The 19554-nt window shown below is 52.1% G+C and overlaps 2 protein-coding genes across 2 annotated transcripts; one reads left to right on the top strand and one right to left on the bottom strand.

Annotated features, from left to right (window-relative positions):
* The first annotated feature begins 239 nt into the window (after positions 1-239).
* Cdh24 (cadherin 24) lies at positions 240-10412 on the top strand. Its single transcript, XM_041634002.1, has 13 exons — positions 240-840; positions 2264-2581; positions 2757-3051; positions 3213-3332; positions 3406-3573; positions 3749-3936; positions 4408-4661; positions 5459-5595; positions 7823-7944; positions 8026-8137; positions 8348-8596; positions 9028-10027; positions 10126-10412. Exons 1-12 carry the CDS (start codon positions 565-567, stop codon positions 9528-9530), a joined length of 2742 nt encoding a protein of 913 aa, XP_041489936.1. The 5' UTR covers positions 240-564; the 3' UTR covers positions 9531-10027; positions 10126-10412.
* A 3535-nt stretch (positions 10413-13947) lies between these two features.
* Psmb11 (proteasome subunit beta 11) lies at positions 13948-14868 on the bottom strand. Its single transcript, XM_041633808.1, has one exon. The coding sequence runs from the start codon at positions 14866-14868 to the stop codon at positions 13948-13950; it is 921 nt and encodes a 306-aa protein (XP_041489742.1).
* Positions 14869-19554: the final 4686 nt, after the last annotated feature.

Raw genomic sequence — 19554 nt, 5'->3', positions numbered from 1 at the left:
AGAATCCTCATCCCCGCTTTGGCTCTATTCGACCCAAAGCTGTAGTCTTTTTCATTCTAGGAAAGTGTGTCCTGTTTCCTTTGTAGGGCCCCAACAGCTGGCAGGGTCCGCTACCCAGTCCCTTGCACAATTAGGCATTTGGTCACCCTTAAGATGCTTTCCACAAGTGCCACCAGGGGGCGCAAGCACTCAAGAATAGATCCTTGCAAAGAGCTTCCCTAAAAGATTCTCTCCCCATCGATACCGTGCCGCTGTCCCTGGCGACCTCCCCAGACCCCCGCTGCCTCTGCGTCCTTAAGCTCACCCTAGCCGACTCAATTTGCTGTTGTGATCTGCAATAAGAACCCGAGGCAACAGCCTCGCCGCTGCATTCCAACCCAGAGCGAGAAGCCGGGTCTCCCGCAGTGTTTTCCCGGGGCCCCACCTCACGTGTGCCTCCGCAGGTGCCGTGCTGGCCATTTGTGCTTGGGGCCCTCCGCCAGGCCCTCGCAATAGCCTGGCCGTCCTGCCCGTGTGTGTACCCTGCCGCGCTGCGGGCCGTCCCAGAAGCGGCCCCACATCTGTATGCGCCCCGCAGCCCAGGAGCCGCGGGGGCGGGGACTGGCCGGGGAGGGTCGGAGAGGCAGGGCTCTCCTCTCCCGCGCGAGCCGCCTCTCCTCCGCAGGCGGAGCCTCCTTCCCCCGCCCCCTCCGTCTCGCTCCCTTGTTCTCGCCGGGGCCGCTCAGACCTGCAGCAGAGCCGCGGCGCCGGCTTGGATCTGCTTGGGGCTGCGCCCCCGGGAGCCAGCGACGGAGGCGGGCGGGGTGCTGCTCGCAGTCCCGAGCCCCTCGGCAGTGCCAGGTAAGGGCGCCTGCCCGGGTCGGAAATCCTGGCGGGTGCAGCGGGGGGCCCGCAGCTTGCAGTGCGCTCTGGCTGCGAGCCGTATCGGCTCGGTTCTCCCGCGCTCTGCCCTCTCCCTTCCCACACACCTCTCCTTTTTGCCTCTACTGATTTCTCTTCACCCTTCCGCCTCTCTGCCCCTTTTCTCTCCCTCTTGTCCTGTCTCTTCCCTTCTCTTCTGCCTTTTTCTTCCTCTGCCTTTCTCTTTTCCCTTTCCCGCTCTCCTTTCCTCTCCCGTTGCCTTCCTTTGCCTCCTCTTCTCTCCTCTTCTCCTGCTATCCTGTTTCCCACTCCTCTGTTTCCTTCCTTCTCTCTTCGTCCCGCCTGCCTCCCTAGTCCCCTGCTGCCCTCTGGCTTCTTTTCTCTTGGGAACAAACGGCCTGTCAGGTGTGTGTCTGCTCTAAGCGAGGAGGAGGGGCACCTGACCGTGGGCCCCTTCAAGAGGAGGGAGAGAATGGGAAGGGTCCTCTCTTTCTAGCTCCTTTCCCGCAGCCCCTCCCTCCCTCTACTGCTCCTGGTAGCTTACTCTACCAGAATGAAGTTCCCGAGGCCTGATCTCACATACATACACACACACAGACACACACACACTCATAACCTGAACGCTCCTCTGCCCCTTCCAGTTCCCATGCCTAGTACCTAGGACTCCTTGCTACTTCTCAGATACCAAGGCTGCTTCCTTTGCTTCTCTCTCTCTCTCTCTCTCTCTCTCTCTCTCTCCTGTCTTTCCCATCTGGTCTCCCTGTCTGCCCGATCATCCCTGTTTCTGGATCCAGAGCCCTGAGCCCACTGTCGCTGGCCCCTGGGTCAGCCTCCACCTCACCTCTCAGTCTCCTTGCCTGCAGCCCTGCTCCCAATCCTTCCAATTCTGCCCCACTCTGCTCCGTTAGACCAGTTCCCCTTAAAGACTGCAGCTGGCAGAGTGGGCTGGGGATAGTCTGGATAGGTGGGGTTGGGGGGGTGGGGGTTCTAAGTCCCAGCCTGACTTGGGCACACTCCTTATCGTTGAGCCTGACCCTGTGGATAAGGAAGGCTACGTGTCAATGAATACAACCTCTTAATTTTAAACCCTTTCTCTGTTAGTCCACCTACCTTCTCTAGTACCCTAGCTGTGTGCCCAAGGTAGAAGGACAGGACAGGATTTGAAATTCCAAGTCCTTTTAGCATCCATCCCCTCTTCCTCCCCAGCTTTCAAGAGGTTTATGGGCTCGGAGGGCTGGAGGTGAATCCAGGCAGAGCTAGGTGAAAGGATCCGGTTGTCTGTCTTGGGCTGGGTTCTGGGCAGTGGATGTCTGGTTTCTCAGAGATCTGGGCTTCAGTATCTAATTTGGGAGAGAAGTAGGATTTAGAATTCCTTGATCCTGAGCAGCTACCTGTCCTACAGGTGTGGATCCATGGGGTAGCCTCAACGCATCTTCCCCACCCAGCTCATGGGCCACCTGGCCCTGCCCAGCCGCAGCACCTGGGGCCAGTGAACAAGAGCCCTGGCTGGATTCCAAACATGTGGGGCCTCGTGAGGCTCCTGTTGGCCTGGCTGGGTGGCTGGGGCTGCATGGGGCGCCTGGCAGCTCCAGTCCCAGCCTGGGCAGGGTCCCGGGGACACACAGGTCCTGCACCACTGCGGACCCGGAGGAGCTGGGTCTGGAACCAGTTCTTTGTCATTGAGGAATATTCTGGTCCCGAGCCTGTCCTTATCGGCAAGGTAAGGGTCAGCCCTTCCCATGTGTACGGTGGCTGGTCTGTCGGGCCCTGCTCTGTACCTTCATCACTCTGCAATGACCTTGGTCCCCTAGCCTTCCTAATGCTCAACCCAAACCTAGACTCTAGCCCGTGGCTCTGCACTCAGAGATTTCCGCCATTTTCTCTGACCCTTACAGCTGCACTCTGATGTTGACCGGGGTGAGGGCCGCACCAAGTACCTGCTGACTGGGGAGGGGGCAGGCACTGTATTTGTGATTGATGAGGCCACAGGCAATATCCATGTGACCAAGAGCCTGGACCGGGAGGAGAAAGCCCAGTATGTTCTGCTGGCCCAAGCTGTGGACCGTGCCTCTAACCGCCCCCTGGAGCCCCCATCAGAGTTCATCATCAAAGTGCAAGACATCAATGACAATCCGCCTGTGTTTCCCCTTGGGCCCTATCATGCCACAGTGCCCGAGATGTCTAACGTTGGTGAGCACCCCAGCTCTGAATGCCCTAGCTTTCCTGGAGCTCTTTCACCCCCTCTTGCGCTGTTGTTGTCTACCCTAGAACTCCTTTAACTCAGCCTTCTTCACTCTACTCTTCTCTCCTGGCCTTGCTGCTGCTGAATGGGCTACGGGAATCTCCCACAGGGACGTCTGTAATCCAGGTGACTGCCCACGATGCTGATGATCCCAGCTACGGGAACAGCGCCAAACTGGTGTACACTGTGCTGGATGGATTGCCTTTCTTCTCTGTGGACCCCCAGACTGGTGAGAATGGACCCAGGAACCTTGTGGGACAGCCATGGGGACGAACACCCCTGACCCAGTGTCTCTCCCTTAGGAGTGATTCGTACAGCCATCCCCAACATGGACCGGGAGACCCAAGAGGAGTTCTTGGTGGTGATCCAAGCCAAGGATATGGGTGGCCACATGGGGGGGCTGTCAGGCAGTACTACAGTAACAGTCACCCTCAGTGATGTCAACGACAACCCTCCCAAGTTCCCTCAGAGTAAGAGGGCCATTCTGTGCCCAGACAATTCTTTGATTGCCCTGCCCCTCCAGCTTCCAGAGAAGCCATCGTCTCCAGTCCCACCCCAGCCAGACCCTGGAAGAAGGACTTGCTGGGGGAGGGCAGGAGGGCTAGCGAATCTCTAAGAACACATCTTCCTCCTTGTTCCTCTAAGGTCTATACCAGTTCTCTGTGGTGGAGACAGCTGGACCTGGAACCCTGGTGGGCCGGCTTAAGGCCCAGGACCCAGACCTAGGGGACAATGCCCTAATGGCTTACAGCATCCTGGATGGGGAAGGATCAGAGGCCTTCAGCATCAGCACAGACTCCCAGGGTCAGGACGGTCTCCTTACTGTCCGGAAGGTTAGCCTTCCGTCTGTTGATACCCGCAGACTGGCTGGGGGCTGAAAGCTTATTGGTAGGAGCTTGCCTAGCATGCCCCAGAGGCCAAGATTTCATCCCCAGTACCAAGAAACATACAAGCAAAACAAAAGACCACCTGCACTGCAGGCTCAGTTTCCCCTCGCTCCTCCCCAACCCACTGGCCAACTTTTAACTAGTTTTCCTGGGACATTATTTAGGACCCCTGTGTTAGAGCATGGAGGTCATACTCATGGAGATGAGGCCCTGAAAGCTAGAAGGGAAAATGAGTGTCTCAAGGTTACTTAACAAGTCTACAGTGGGGCTTAGAGCGGCTCTGCAGTGTCTCCCACTGTGACCTCTGAGGCCACACCTCTCCAGGGCACTAGATGCCCAGGGTGAAGCAACTCTGCCCCTGTGAGGTGGGCCCATCCCAGTTCCCAGTGCGTCATTCTCTGTCTCCCCTCATCACAGCTCCTGGACTTCGAGACCCGCCGCTCTTACACCTTCCGCGTAGAAGCCACCAACACACTCATCGACCCAGCCTACCTGCGGCGGGGTCCCTTCAAGGACGTGGCCTCGGTGCGAGTGGCTGTGCAGGATGCCCCAGAGCCACCTGTCTTCACCCAGGCCGCCTACCACCTGATAGTACCTGAGAACAAAGCTCCTGGCACCCTGGTGGGCCGGGTCTCAGCCAGTGACCTGGACTCCCCGGCCAGCCCAATCAGGTTAGCTGGACCGCGAGCTGGGGAGGGACAAGGCTTCCTGAAAGGACCACGGAGGTGGCTAGTCCCGGGATGTGGCATCTTTGCGGCAAATCATATCCCTTAGCAAAGGTCTCACTTCCTGTGCCAGCTTGCTGCTGGTCGGCAGGCCTGGGTGCTAGGGGAAGGCAGGAGCGCCTCAGTGACCAGAGCCCTGCTCTCCACCCACTTCTTTGGAGTGGCGCCTCCTAGTGGCAGTACAAGCAAATGGAATCTCATTTGATGAATGCATCTCTGTTGAGCAAGTGCTTCACCTTTTGCCCAGTCCGTGGCATTGAGTTCCCACAATGTCCCTATGAAGTAGGTATCATCGCCAGTTGTCTTAGAGGCCATGTGAGTGAAAGTGGATTTCCAGATCTGGCACGGTCTCCCTCATGAACCGCGCTTCCACCCTCCACACTAGCATACCTGACACAGCCCCGTTGGGCAGGGGTGCTGATGTCATTCCCATTTTGCAGTTGATTAAACAAGGTCAAATGGTTTCCCCAAGGTCACACAGCTGGTCTGAGGCAGACCAGGGATGAAACACAGGTCCCTGGGTTCCCAGAACAGAGTCTCCAAGTCTGAAAGACAGGTAGTGTTTCTCCTTGTCTACCACGCCTATCCAGTCCAGTCCCCCTAACTCTTAGGGCCTCCCAGAGAACTCCAGCCTGTCCGATGGCCCTGACTGGCTGGTACAGCTCGGCTCAACCATATCGGCAGAGGGGAGAAAAGGGGAAGGGGAGAGGTGGCCACTCCCAGATCAGTCCCATTTCCCCTAGATACTCCATCCTCTCCTACTCGGATCCAGAGCGTTGCTTCTCCATTGAGCCCGAAGATGGCACTATCCGAACAGCAGTGCTCCTGGACCGCGAGGCTCGTGTCTGGCACAACCTTACCGTGCTGGCCACAGAGCTGGGTGAGGAGTCCTGGGCCCTGAGGAGACAGCATTGTTCTGGCAGAGAGCCATCCCTGAATGTGGGTGGGGAAGGGTAGTGACATCCGTGGCACCCTCATCTGCCCAGTTCCTGGCCCCTGGCCTGGAGCCTCCTCATGAAATGGGCGCCCTCAGACTGGCATAGAGAGTCTACTTACGCAATCTCCCTACCTGACACTTCCGCCTCACTGATTTGCTCAACCCCAGAACTATACCTCCCAGCCTGTGTGCTAACACGCTGCTCAGAAAGGGACTATGTGGGAGTGTGTCAGCAGCCCCCCAAAGGGAGCCCTTCTAGGAAGTTTGCAGGGACTTGCCCCCACACACTGACGTAGGGGAAGCATGCCGGCCCCATGTGTGCAACCTCTCTGGTGCCCCCACAACCGTCAGCAGCACCTGATTCAGGTCTCTGCCCTGGGGAGACAGGAAAACCCCTCAGCCTTCTGTAAGTAGCACCTTATACCCCATTGCTTGCGTTCCCGCTGTTTCTGAATTTACATCAGCATTATGAGTGTATATATCGATGTTAGCACATGTCACCAGAGCTGTCTGTATATGTACATAGGGTCCTGTACTCAGGAATGGATGTAATTCACCTGTGTGAAGTATACAGCTGTGTGGCACATACCTGTGATCTCAGCACTAGAAAGGCTAAGGCAGGACAGTCATTTCAAGAGCAACCTGAAGTGCACGAGACCCTTAAATATAAATATATATATTCATATATATGTACATATACACACATGTACTTGAGACCACATGTCTATAACGATACACTTTAGTGTTTGCATAGAATTATATCATTGTGTTTCTGGTATTTGTGCATGTGATTGAATGTGTACAGTGGTATACACAAGTAGCTATAGATAATACTTTGTATACGTGAGTAATTGTGGATGGAGGAGTTATTGCTTATTGTCCATTAGGTACTATTTTAAGTACCGAAAACAGATTGACTCATTCAATCATCACAATCTGATTAGGGAGATATGATTAGTTCCCTGTTCTCAAGTAAGGAAACTCATCTAAAGAGAAGTTAAGTGACTTCCCAAACTCACATAGAACCTAAATGGCCAGTCAGTTTGTAGGGTGAGCTGTTATCTCCTCTGACTTCCTGCTTTTCACGGGTGTTGAATATATGTATTTGTACTTGTTCGTCTGTGCGGCTATGGTCTCTCCGGCAGTAGTATCTGTAGCTGCATGCATATCTGTAGAGATGAGTTTATGTGTATGAGTGTGTATTGCATACATTACTGCACTGTGTCTGGTTGCTTGTTTCTGTGTAGCTCTGTGTGTCTGTGTCCACTGTTTTCTCATACTCCTGCCAAATCCCGTTCTTACCCCCACCCTGGTATTGGCTAGGAGTTCATGGCCCTTACTGCAACAAAAGACTGGACCCCATATCATTCCGTGTCCAGTTACCCCAGACCTTAGGGCCGGGCAGCCCACATAGCCTGCCCTGCCCCAACCTGTGAACTCAGCCCCTTTCACTAGGACCAGCCAGCTCTCCCCCATCCTTGAGGAAAGGTGAGAGGAATTGAGAAGCTCAGTTCACTCAGCATTCTCTCTTAAATGACCCTGACAAGAGAAACAAAGATGATGGTGAGGAGACACACAGGGTGAGGCCTAAGCTCTGTACCCGTAGACCACGAAGGTCAACTCTCGGTGATACAAATTGCTGTCTGACAGCTTCCCAGACCTTTGACGTGTGTGTGAGTGTGTGTGTGTATCTATTCTGCTTGTGCATGAAAACACAGTCTCTGGGCCAGGGTTGGATGGGGGTTAATGCCACGTTCACTGTTCATATCTGCTTTGTGTGTGTTTGATTTGTTTTTAACACCCACCTACTGTATCTACAGTATGACTGTTTATATATTCCATGGTTTATGTCTGCACACCTTGTGTGTGCTTTCTTTACTTTTCTACTTCTATTTATGCATATGCTGTGTTTATCTTGCTTGAGTTGCTGTGTGTGCATTATCAGTTTTGAATATTTGTTGCATGTGTCTTGTATAATAAACATATCTTACTATGTGAACACATATGCATTTGTATAGTCCCACCCACTTTAACATGGTTTGCTGCTCCTGTGTTACACGGTTATCTCATGTTGTTCTGTGTGCATGCTGTGTTGCATTTATTTATGCCTCTAAGCCATGTATGTTGTATGTGCATGTATGGTGTACATGTGTTGGCATTCTGGCTTCAGATAGCTCTGCACAATCCTCCCGCGTGCAAGTGGCCATCCAGACCCTGGATGAAAACGACAATGCTCCCCGTCTGGCTGAGCCCTACGACATGTTTGTATGTGATTCTGCAGCCCCTGGCCAGGTAAGCAGCCGACGCAGATGGGTTGTGCTCCCCAGGCCTCCAGCAGCCATTCCACTGAAAATGCTCTCCTCTTCCTCTCAGTTGATTCAGGTCATCCGGGCTCTAGACAGAGACGAAGTTGGCAACAGTAGCCAAGTCTCCCTTCAAGGTCCTGTGGGCCCTGATGCCAACTTTACAGTCCAGGACAACCGAGGTGGGTGGCCTTCTGCAACCACACCCATGCCTATCTCCTTCCTCTCCCTCCCACACCCCACCCCACCTGTGGAACCATCAGCCCAGCAGAAGGTAGGTGTGCATGTACAGTTATCTGTCTGCTCTCACATAAGCCTTGCCTGGGAAGCTGGCTGTCTGGGCTGGACCAGCCCTCCAGGAAGGTGCCCCAGCCACCTTACTTTTCCCACAGATGGCTCTGCCAGCCTACTGCTGCCTTCCCGCCCTGCTCCACCCCGCCAGGCCCCCTACTTGGTTCCTATAGAACTTTGGGATTGGGGACAGCCAGCCCTGAGCAGCACCGCCACGCTCACTATCAGTGTGTGTCGCTGCCGGCCGGATGGCTCCATGGCATCCTGCTGGCCTGAGGCTCAGCTCTCACCAACTGGCCTCAGCACAGGTGCCCTGCTTGCCATTGTCACCTGTATGGGCACCCTACTTGGTGAGTCAGGCCGCTGTGGGACAAGGTGTGGTATCTAGGCCTGTTCTGTGGGGAGGGAGAAAGCAGGTCTAGGCATAGGGCATGAGTGACCCCCTTGGGCCAGGATTTTCTACTGCCTGATAGGTCCAAGAGAAAATGTTTTGTCTCATATCCGTGATAGTAACCAGCCTTAAATAGGTAAAGAGCTCTTCGGCATCAAGTGTGGTGCTGGGCACATCATGAATGTTTCATTTTAATCTTTCAAACACTAAGGAGATAAAACTTTTTCCACGTAAATTCACGCATAGTAAATAAAGGGTTAAGGCAGGAATCAAAGCAACCTTTGCCAAATGTCAGATCTAGGGCTTGCAACCCCTGGCCACACCGCCTCAGCCTTCACCTGGCCCCTCACGGGAACCAGCTGGCTCGGTGGCTTGTGTGCCCTTGTGCAGCCCTGGTGGTGCTCTTCGTGGCCCTGAGGCGGCAGAAGCAGGAAGCATTGATGGTACTGGAGGAGGAGGATGTCCGTGAGAACATCATCACCTATGATGACGAGGGAGGTGGAGAGGAGGATACCGAGGCCTTTGACATCACAGCCTTGCAGAACCCAGACGGAGCTGCTCCTCCAGCAGCAGCAGGGCCGCCGGTGCGCCGCGACGTGCTTCCGCGGACCCGAGCGCCACGCCAGCCCAGGCCATCGGGCCCCGCCGATGTGGCACAGTTGCTGGCGCTGCGGCTGCACGAGGCGGACGAGGACCCCAGTGTGCCCCCGTACGACTCGGTACAGGTGTATGGCTATGAGGGCCGAGGCTCCTCCTGCGGCTCGCTCAGCTCCCTGGGCTCCGGCAGCGAAGCTGGCGGTGTCCCCAACCCCTCTGAGTCAATGGATGACTGGGGCCCACTCTTCCGCACTCTGGCTGAGCTGTATGGGGCCAAGGAACCCCCAGCCCCCTGAGGCCGGCCCTGGCCCTGCGGCTTGCTGCACTGAGGTGGGGCAGCCCGCACAGGCCCTCTGAGTGAGCCCCACAGGGTCCAGGCAGGTGGGGGAAGCCCAGGGCCCCCCCCCCCCATGTGTCCTCCCCTCCTTCCTTCCCCCAGGTACCCTCCCTTTTACTTCCCTCTCCTCAGTCGGTCTGTGTGTTTCTCCAGAGATCCCTGTCTGTGATTCTCCACTGTCGGGGGTTGGGTTTTATAACTGACCCAACCTCTGTTCTCACTGTGACTGTGTGGCTGTTTTTGTCTAGTAATTCTAATCGCTCAGACTGTCTCCTTTGCCCACACACATGCTCTGTCTCCTACACACATGTTCCTCCTCCCTTCTCCTTAAGTCCCTGGCATTTTGGTTTGTTTGTTGTTGGTTCTGTTTCTTTGTTTCCTGGTATCCATCCCAAAAGCAAGAAAATCTTCCAGCTACTGCTGCCCCACCCTACTGCAGGAGATGCTCTGTTACAGGTCATTGTCCGTGGACTACATAGGACTGCGGGGGGGGGGGGGGGGACCACTGCTGCTCCTCCAATCCTGCTTCTAAACCAACTCTCCATTCCTCATAGACCTGCCCGCATGGTTCCATCCATCACTCATGCCTCATCCTGGCTCCGCTGGCTTCCAGCAGAAGGAAGAAGGGAGCCAGCTCACCTCCCGGGGCAAGAGCTTCAGCCCCCGTGTGGCCACCTCCCTGGAGCTCTGCCCGGCTGTCAGCCTGCCCTGGGCCTTCCAGCTCTGGGCATCGTGTGTGCTTCTTAGGCCTCAAAGGGAAGGGAGAGGGGAGAGGAAGGGGAGGCAGCTGGGGAAGAGGGGAAAGGGAGGAAGGGGAGGGGCCTCCATCTCTAATTTCATAATAAACACTTTATTTTGTAAAGGAGGAGCCTGCTTCTGTTTCTACACTGAGCCTTTTGGACAGAGTTTCCTCTATGCTGAGGGTGGAAGCGATCTAAGCCCTCTGGTCCCAGGTCATTCTTAGAGGTACCACTTTATCTCTGATGAGATAGGAGTGTCAGGACTGCTCCATTGGAGGAGCAGAAGGATAATGGCTGTCCCCATGCAACTCTTAATGTCCCATGTCCCAAGAGATGAGCCTGTGAGACTAGCAAGAGGAAAGTGAACAAGGGGGCGGGATGAGTGGAGGCATGAGAGGGAGAGAGGAACGTCAGTCAGAGAAGCAGGATGTGAATAGCTAAGGGGTAGAATATATCAGTGGGGTGGCAGCTGGTTGGGTCTGCCAACATCCTCAGTGCTCACTTCCTGAGGCAGAGGAGGCGTCTTCTTGGGGAACAGCACAAGTCTCAGGCCTTTTCTCCAGGAAGGTCTCAGGCTCCCGGCGTGAGTGGGTCCCGGCAGGTCTCTGTGACGCTTCCTACTAAACGTGTGATGCTGGCAGCTGGAGAAGGTGACTTTCGTGGGAGAGAGAGACTGGGTCTCACTATGTAGCTCACCGTATAGCCCTGACTCGCCTTGAACTCACAACAGGCCTCCTGCCTCCATCCATGAGGGCTGACATTAAGGTCACACAGCTGGGAACAAACCTCATGCCTCCCATAATTGCTGACTTAGAACAAGCAGGCGGTGGGACGCCAAGAGCCCTCTCTCCATTGCTGGTTATTTACTCTGCTGAAGTTGCACTAAAAGCCTTGCATAAAAGCAGGTGTCCATCCTTCCAAGACCTCAGGAAACCGAAGATGCAGCAACCAAAGCAGGACCTCAGAGAGGACAGGGTCCTCCTTTAGGCTCACTCTGATAGCCGCTTCAACCTTTAAAACATATTAGAACAGGGCCAGGTGGTGGTGGCGCATGCCTTTAATCCCAGCACTCAGGAGGCAGAGGCCAACGTGGTCTATAAGAGCTGGCTCCAGGACAGGCTACAAAGTTACAGAGAAACCCTGTCTCAAAAAATAAAAATGTATTGGGGGCTGGAGAGATGGCTCAGTGGTTAAGAGCACTGCCTGCTCTTCCAAAGGTCCTGAGTTCAATTCCCAGCAACCACATGGTGGCTCACAACTATCTGTAATGAGGTCTGATGTCCTCTTCTGGCCTGCAGACATACATACAGACAGAATATTGTATACATAATAAAAAAATATTTTTTTAAAAAAATGTATTGGAACAATGAACGAAATGACTCATGGGGCAGTCTCAGGTAGAGAAGGGCACATTCAGAAGGGACATAAGCTATGCCTGCCCAGTTTTACCAACCCTACCGAGGCACTCTAACAATGCATTAAAAAATTAAAGGAACATGGGACTGGAGGAATAGCTCAGATTTAAAGAGGCAGAGGCAGGTGGATCTCTGTGAGTTCAAGGCCAGCCTGATCTACAAAGTGAGTTCCAGGACAGCCAAGGATACAAGAAAGAAAGAGAAAGAGAGAGAGAAAGACCATCCTGACTCAAAAAAAAAAAATCAAAAAGCAAGCCTTATTCTTTCAGGGTTCTAGCCTCCTGGGAAGAGAGGTACAGAGCATCTCAGGGGATTGGGTTGCACACACACACACTCTTCACAGCAGCCTCTGGCTGGGCTCAGATGTCCATCACAGGTCCCACACCACCCCTCTGTGCCTGCCTTTGCTCACTGTCTGAAGGCCTCAGAACAGACCAGGGGAGTAAGGAGTAGCTATGGGATGATGCATAGCCCGGCCCCAAGCTCCTCTTTTCTGTGGCTTTCTACTGTGCAAGACGTACAAAGCCGGGAGCAGGGAATGGGGGAGAAGGTTGGCACTGTGCCACATAGGCTGCAGAGGCTGCTCTCATTCAAGTATGGCTCCTTTCTCTTCCCGAGTCACCACACATGCCCACCTGGCATGCTCAAGTGCAGATCCCCATGCTGAATCACAAACCCATAGCCGGATGTAAGACCCACTCAACCCACTCATGCCCGTGCAGAAGTTGCCCCTCCAGGAACAGGAGGTCCCAAGTGTCCCTGACCTTCAGTTCTCACCCCTGGAGCCCCACACCTCCCCAAGGCTGGGCAGTCTGTAGGAGATGAAGGCTGCTGTGGAGGCCAACAGCTGGATTTCCACTCTGACTAGCAAGCTAGTCTCTATGCACTGAGAACTCTCCATAATCCTCTGTTCTTTCTGGGAGTTCCCGACTTTCCTTCCAAATCTCCAGAGCTTGGAAAATTCAGTTCAGAGTCTGTAAGTCTAATGTCAATGAATTCTGAAGTGCAGATGTTCAAGGAAGAGAAAAAACCGGCTGTCAGTCTTAGGACTGGAGGCTTCAGGAGAGGAGAGGTAAGAGAAAAAAAGGTGATTCCTTCAGATCCCACCTCCTGACCATTCTGGGGAGAGGGCGCTGGCTCCTGGAGCTGAAAGCCTGGATCTCCAAGTCTGGGCCCTCCGGAAAGCCAGAGCGGGCCAGGAGGGCCAGGAGACATGCTAGCTGGTACCACCAGCATAGCGTCCCCACTCTGGTCTTAATCCTCTGAAGGGAGCAACCAGGAGAGGCTGGAGTAAAGAAACAGGGAGAAGTCTGTGGGGGTAGAGAGCAGGGCTGGTCTATAGGGCAGGACTCAGGCCCTGGCCAGCACAGCAAGATAAGCCTGGGAATGGGCAGTTTCTCTGCGCTCGCCTTCCTAGCTCATTGGCTCCTTGGAGTACATTCATCTCCAGCCAATAGGCAGGGGCTTGGCCTAGTCCCCAGAAGCTTACAAGGAAAGCAGAAAAAAAACAAAAAAAGGGGGTGGGAGGCAAGACCGAGGAAAATATGCACAGAGAACCCACGAAGGCTTGTGCATGTCTGAGTTCTGCAATGTTGTCACCTACTATAACCTGGGAAGTCCGATAACTCCCTAAACCTGATCCAGCTTCCATAAAGGATGATGCTTCCAAAGACTGTCATGAGAACGCCACCCAGTCTAGGAGGAATCACAACAGTCATGATAGTCCCAGCAGGGGGGTGGCAGAGACAAGCCCATGGCCACTATAACTAAGCTAGCCCCTGCAGCCCTGGGGTTTCTAAGTCTTTCTGAGGAGGCTGCTCTCTCCTGGCTGGCCTGCCTGACCAAGTTGAGAAGTGACCAGGAGAGAGAGATAAACACTCAGACAAATAAGGACCAAAATGAGAATAGAGATTGGGACAGGACAGCAAGAAAGGGTCTAGCACATAGCAGGACAGTTGGTGTGCAGTAGACATGCAACAAGTGTTGGCAGAGTCAGTTTAGAGGCAGAAGAGGCGATGCCATCCATCTGGGCATCCTCAGGACAGGTTGGGCAGAGACATCAATAGCTCCGGGAGGCAGAAAGGATAGGGACTTAAAAAGAGCAGGCAACCTGGAAAAGCCAGAGCCAGATGCCATGAGGCTGCTTCAGAACCAGCCCCGCTAAGGCAGCCTCATTCCGCGACCTACCGGCCTTGTCTGGGTCCCCAGGTGCTGTCATTTCTCAAATCATTTCAGTCTTCACTCTTATCCTGTCGTCTTCTGCTGTCACCTCCTCTGGCTCCACAAAAAGTTCTCCACCTTCTGCAGCATCTTGTGGAGTGGCGGGTCCAGGGCGGACTTGACTGACTTCCACCTCCTGCTCCTGCTCCCGCTCCAGCTCCAAGCCTGGGGCTTTCTGCAACTCCATGTATAGCACGTAGGCATCACTGCGGGACACATACTCCCATCCAGACTCTTGAACGTGGAAAAGGTCCACTGAGCCCCCTGAATAAGCATCACGGTGGGTGGCATGGGCCACAGCACAGCGGGCCAGAGTATAGGCTTCCTGAATGGTCATGTCATAGTGGTAGCTACGGTCAAGCACACCATAGGCATACGGAGATCCAGAGCCCACAGAGAAGATGTCTCCCTGCAGACAAGTGCCATCGCTGTAGACATAGAAGAGGGCAGGGCCAGAGTGGTCCCAGCCACACAGGGCTGTGGCCACACACAGATCCAGACCCCGGTAGCGGGACATCATAGTTGACAAGAGTTTGGCTGTGCCCGCCACACTGGGCAGCTGACCTTCCCTCAGTTCCCGAAGTCGCAGCTCCCGCTGTAATACCCGATACCATGTGACACAATCAGCAGAGGTGCCAGAGGTGGTACCCAGAAGGTGCCGGTGCACAGGGATGACCTTTCGTGAGGCCGGACATGCCACATAGCTGCCACAGGAGGAACGAGTGTCAGCTGCAGCGATGACGCCGTGACGGAATCGAAAAGCTAGGGTGGTGGTGCCATGAGCCAGTCTGGGGCCATAGATCTGCAGGAAAGTTTGAGGGTCACAGCCCCGAGGCACAGCCCAGCCACCAGCCTCAGGCAAATGGGGGGATAGCCCCTGGGTATCAGGAACCTGCCACTTGCAGACATCCTGCAGAGCCATCTCTGAGGCTGAGTGTAAGTTGGAAGGAGTCAGGCAGCATTTGAGGCTTGGGTCAGAAGGGGAGAAGGACGCCGTTGAGAAGCTGGACCACAGCCAGAACTGGTGGTAAATGAGACTTTGTGAGGCTTCGTTGCTCCCGATCTCAAGTCAGGCTTCTGGATTGGTTGGCAAAGCATCTCCACCCACATCAGAGAACTGCCAAGAGGAGAGAGAATGCACCAGCAGAGGTTCTGGCGCTGGGGAGACGCCACCTATCAGTCACCTAAGAGTCTCCTGTCTGTCAACCTCTATCTGCCCAGCAGGGGTAGGGGTGGGGATTAGGGTAACTGCAGAGAAGAGTGGATGCAAGAGGAAGGGGCGAGGCTGCATCCTCCTTGGCTTTGCTGTGGGACATTAGGCAAGCAAAGACTTCCAACTCATGGCAAGATGGAGGTGTAACAAGCCGGGCGGTGGTGGCGCATGCCTTTAATCCCAGCACTCGGGAGGCAGAGACAAGCGGATCTCTGGGAGTTCGAGGCCAGCCTGGTCTACAAGAGCTAGTTCCAGGACAGACTCCAAAGCTACAGAGAAACCCTGTCTCGAAAAACAAAAACAAAAACACAACAACAAAAAAAAGATGGAGGTGTAACATGGACTGTGTTAAACACAGAAAAGACGGGAGTTTCTGTTAGAGGGAAAAGGAGAAGACTTCAATACCTCCCCGGAAAGCAGGATACTGAGGGGTAAGAGTGCCAGAACATGAAAGTTTCTCTTCTGCTTTGGGGACAAAGGGGTCCTTCTGTCTGCACACAAAGATGGCATTTCTAGGTTGGGACAGTCACTAGTAGGTAGATAAAAGCACTTGCTTAGCAAGTCTGGCAATCAGAGTTTGAGTCTCAGAACCCATATTGAAAAGCCAGATGCCAACCCTCAGGAGGTTCAAGGTTGGCCTTGAGCCGAGAGATCCGCCTGCCTCTGCCTCCTGAGGGTTGGCATCTGGCTTTTTTTTTAAAGATTTATTTATTTATTATGTATACAACATTCTGCCTCCATGTATGCGCACACACCAGAGGAGGGCGCCAGATCTCACTACAGATGGTTGTGAACCACCATGTGGTTGCTGGGAATTGAACTCAGGACCTCTGGAAGAGCAGACAGCGCTCTTAACCACTGAGACATCTCTCCAGCCCCGGCATCTGGCTTTTTAATGTGGGTTCTAAGGCTCAAACTCTGGTTGCCAGGCTTGCTAAGCAAGTAAATAATTTGTTCATTTCTCAAAAGATGGTCTTCCTAGGTATCCATGGAGCTTATAAGTGCAGTATTTGCCTAGATGCCCAAACTGGCATCACAAAAATGATAAAATAATAATCTGAAGGCATCCATATGTAATGATACATACCTATTATCAATTCCAGCATTCCAGGCTCAGATGGGAGGCTTGTGAGTTCCAGGCCAGCCAAAAGACTCTACCTCAGATAAACAAGCAAACAAACAAATAACTTTTTTTTTTTTTTTTTTTTTGGTTTTTCGAGACAGGGTTTCTCTGTGGCTTTGGAGCCTGTCCTGGAACTAGCTCTGTAGACCAGGCTGGTCACGAACTCACAGAGATCCGCCTGCCTCTGCCTCCCGAGTGCTGGGATTAAAGGCGTGCGCCACCACCGCCCAGCTCAAACAAATAACTTTTAAAATAAATACTATAGGGAGCTGGAGAGATGGCTCAGTGGTTAAGAACACTGGCTGCTCTTCTAGAGGACCTTGGTTCAATTCCCTGTACCCACATGGCAGTTCATGATTGCCTGTAGTTCCAGTTTCAGGAGATCTGACACCTTCGCACAGCAGGCAAAACATTAGTATGCACGAAATAAAAATTAAAAAAATACTACAAAGTTTCAGACTCTCTGATGTGGGATGTCCTTCTGTATATGTGTTGCTTTTATTGACTGATGAATAAAGTTGTTTCAGCCAATGGCTTGGCAAAGTAAAGGTAGGCAGGAAATCCGAACAAGATAGAAATAGAGTAGGCAGAGTCAGGGAGATGCCGTGTAGCCACCAAAAGAGAAAGATGCCAGAACATTACTGGTAAGCCACAGCCTCATGGCGATACATAGATTAATAGAAATGGGTTAACTTAAGACATAAGAGCTAGGGCTGGAGAAATGGCTCAGCGGTTAAGAGCACTGACTGCTCTTCTAGAGGACCCGGGTTCAATTCCCAGCACCCACATGGCAGCTCACTACTGTCTGAAAATCCAGTTCCAGGGGATCTGACACCTTCACACCAATGCACATAAAATAAAGATAAATAAATCATAAAAAAATTTAAAAAAAAGATTTACTGTTTGTAGAACTCAATAAAAATCAATTAAAAAAAAAGAGTTACTGTTTAAAAAAAAAAGACATAAGAGCTAGCTAGAAATATGCCTGAGACATCGGCCAAACAGTGCTGTAATCGATATAAGTTCTTTGTGATTATTTGGGTCTGGGTGGCAGTCTCTGTTTATAGTTCTCTGTAAGAATGGAGTGAAATCCTCCTACCTCATGCCATCATCGAGTCGGGCCGGGACAGCTGATGGTCTCCTAAGTGGACACTCAGAGGCATGCAGATCTCTGTGAGTACAAGGAAAGCCAGGTCTACATAGAGAGACTCTGTCTCAAAAAAATAAATAAAAATAAAAATATAAAAGAAAATAAAATTAAAAAATAAGTCCACTGTTGTGGAATATTTGTTTAACTAGGCAAAGATGTGTTACATTTGTTTACCATGCATTTGCTTAACTATGTAAAGATTCGTTTCATTTGCATTAAATAAAACTAACCTTGGCTCAGAGAGGCAGAATTGGCAACTAGCTGACAGGAAGTAGAAGGGAGAAGTGTAGTGTGGCTTTTGTTGGTTTGGGTTTGACTCTTGGAGACAGGGTTTCTCTGTGTTACAGCCCTGGCTGTCCTGAAATTCACCCTGTAGCCCAGGGTGGCCTCAGACTCAGAGATCTGCCTGCCTCTGCCTCCCGAGTGTAGGGTTTAAAGGTGTGTGCCACCTCCGCCTGGCAGTAGCATGAGTTTTTAGTTGGGGTGGTGTGAAAGAAGGAAGAGGAAGCCAGCAAAGAGAGAAAACTAGACAGTTGCTGCTCTAAATCTCTGAGCTTGCAGGTTTTCACCCTAGCCTTTGAATTTCAAGTTTTATTAGAATGATAGAGATTTAGTTAAAGCTACCTTCAGCTGCAGAAACAGAGCCACCGTCTGGGGGAATGGAATCCACCCAGGCTAAGGCCTTAGTAGCCAGTGGCTAGTAGTTTAAAGGACAGCCACTGTGATAAAGGGAAAATAGCATTTTGGGGCTTCACATTGGGTGCCAAATGTAGCGGGCTTTCTTGGACTGCTAATCAGCTTCCAAATCACGACACCGAGATTTATTATAGTTATGAATGCTCAGCCTTAGTTTATGCTTGTCCCATTAGCTCTTATAACTTATTTTAACCTGTCCGTCTTCTACATCTTGTCTTGAGGCTTTTTACCTTACTTTCATTCTGTATATCCTGCTCCTATTGCTTTTTCCATTTCTTACTGACTGGTAACTGCCTGGCTGGCCCCAAGCATCGCCTCCTTTTTCTCCCTCATTCTCCCCTCCTCCTATTTATTCTCTCTGCCCAGCTGCTCTGCCTATTTCTCTACTGCCTAGTTATTGATTGTTCAGCTTTTGATTAAACCAAGCAAAGCCACACATCTTTACATCATTGAACAAATGCAATGTAAACAAACGTAACCCGTCTTTGCCTGGTTACAGTATATTCCACCAAATCCATCCCACGATCTCTTTTCTTTCTATTCCTAGCATATTTTCTACTTCTGCTCCCCTTGTCTCCCGGATTTAAATCCTATCCCTCAATGTCTGGTTTAAGTGCCATGCATTCTGAAATCCTTCCCCAGTATGAGCTTAAAAATGTAAAGTTGTGGCTTGAAGAGGGGGGTTGATTTCAGTGTTTTGTTTTATTTGTTTGTTTGATTTTTAATTTGGACCCAAGGTGCCTCTGTTTAGTTTGAGCTATCACGAAAATCACCATGTAGTTAGCTAATTTAGATTCATTTTGAACTCTCCTTCTAAGCGTGTGCCATCACACCCAGTATTTCTCATTATTGCTGCTGTTTTGGGGAGTGTTGTTTTCTGTGGGTTTTGTTTTGTTTTTATTTGTTTGTGTGTTTGTTTGTATAGTTATTTATTTATTTATTGTGTACTCTGTTCTGGCATGTATGCCCACATACCAGAAGAGGGCACTAAATCTTGTTAGAGATTGTTGTCAGCCACCACATGGTTGCTGGGAATTGAACTCTGTTCCTCTGGAAGAACAGTCAGTGCTCTTAACCTCTGAGCCATCTCTCCAGCTCCCCCCCCCCCATTTTTTTGAGATGGTTTCTCTGTGTAGCTTTGGAGCCTGTCCTGGAACTCGCTTTGTAAACCAGGCTGGCCTTGAACTCATTGAGATCCATTTGCCTCAGCCTCCCAAGGGCTGGGAATAAAGGTGTGCACCACCACTACCCAGAGTTTTTCCTGTTTTGTTTTGTTATGTTTTTGAGACGGTGTCTCACTACGTGGACCAGGTGGCCTTGAACTCACAAAGATCTCCCTGCCTGTGCCTCACCTGTGCTGGGATACTGTTTTGGTTTTGAGGTAGGATCTTGTTCTGTAGATAAAGCTTGCCTTCAACTCCCTCAG

The sequence above is a fragment of the Microtus oregoni genome, unplaced genomic scaffold (genome assembly GCF_018167655.1).
Source record: "Microtus oregoni isolate MIOR12 unplaced genomic scaffold, Mior012 000045F_ref0000178, whole genome shotgun sequence".
In the NCBI taxonomy this organism is placed as follows: Eukaryota; Metazoa; Chordata; class Mammalia; order Rodentia; family Cricetidae; genus Microtus; species Microtus oregoni.
Note: the sequence above shows the minus strand (reverse complement) of the source record. Positions and strands in the feature narration are given on the sequence as shown.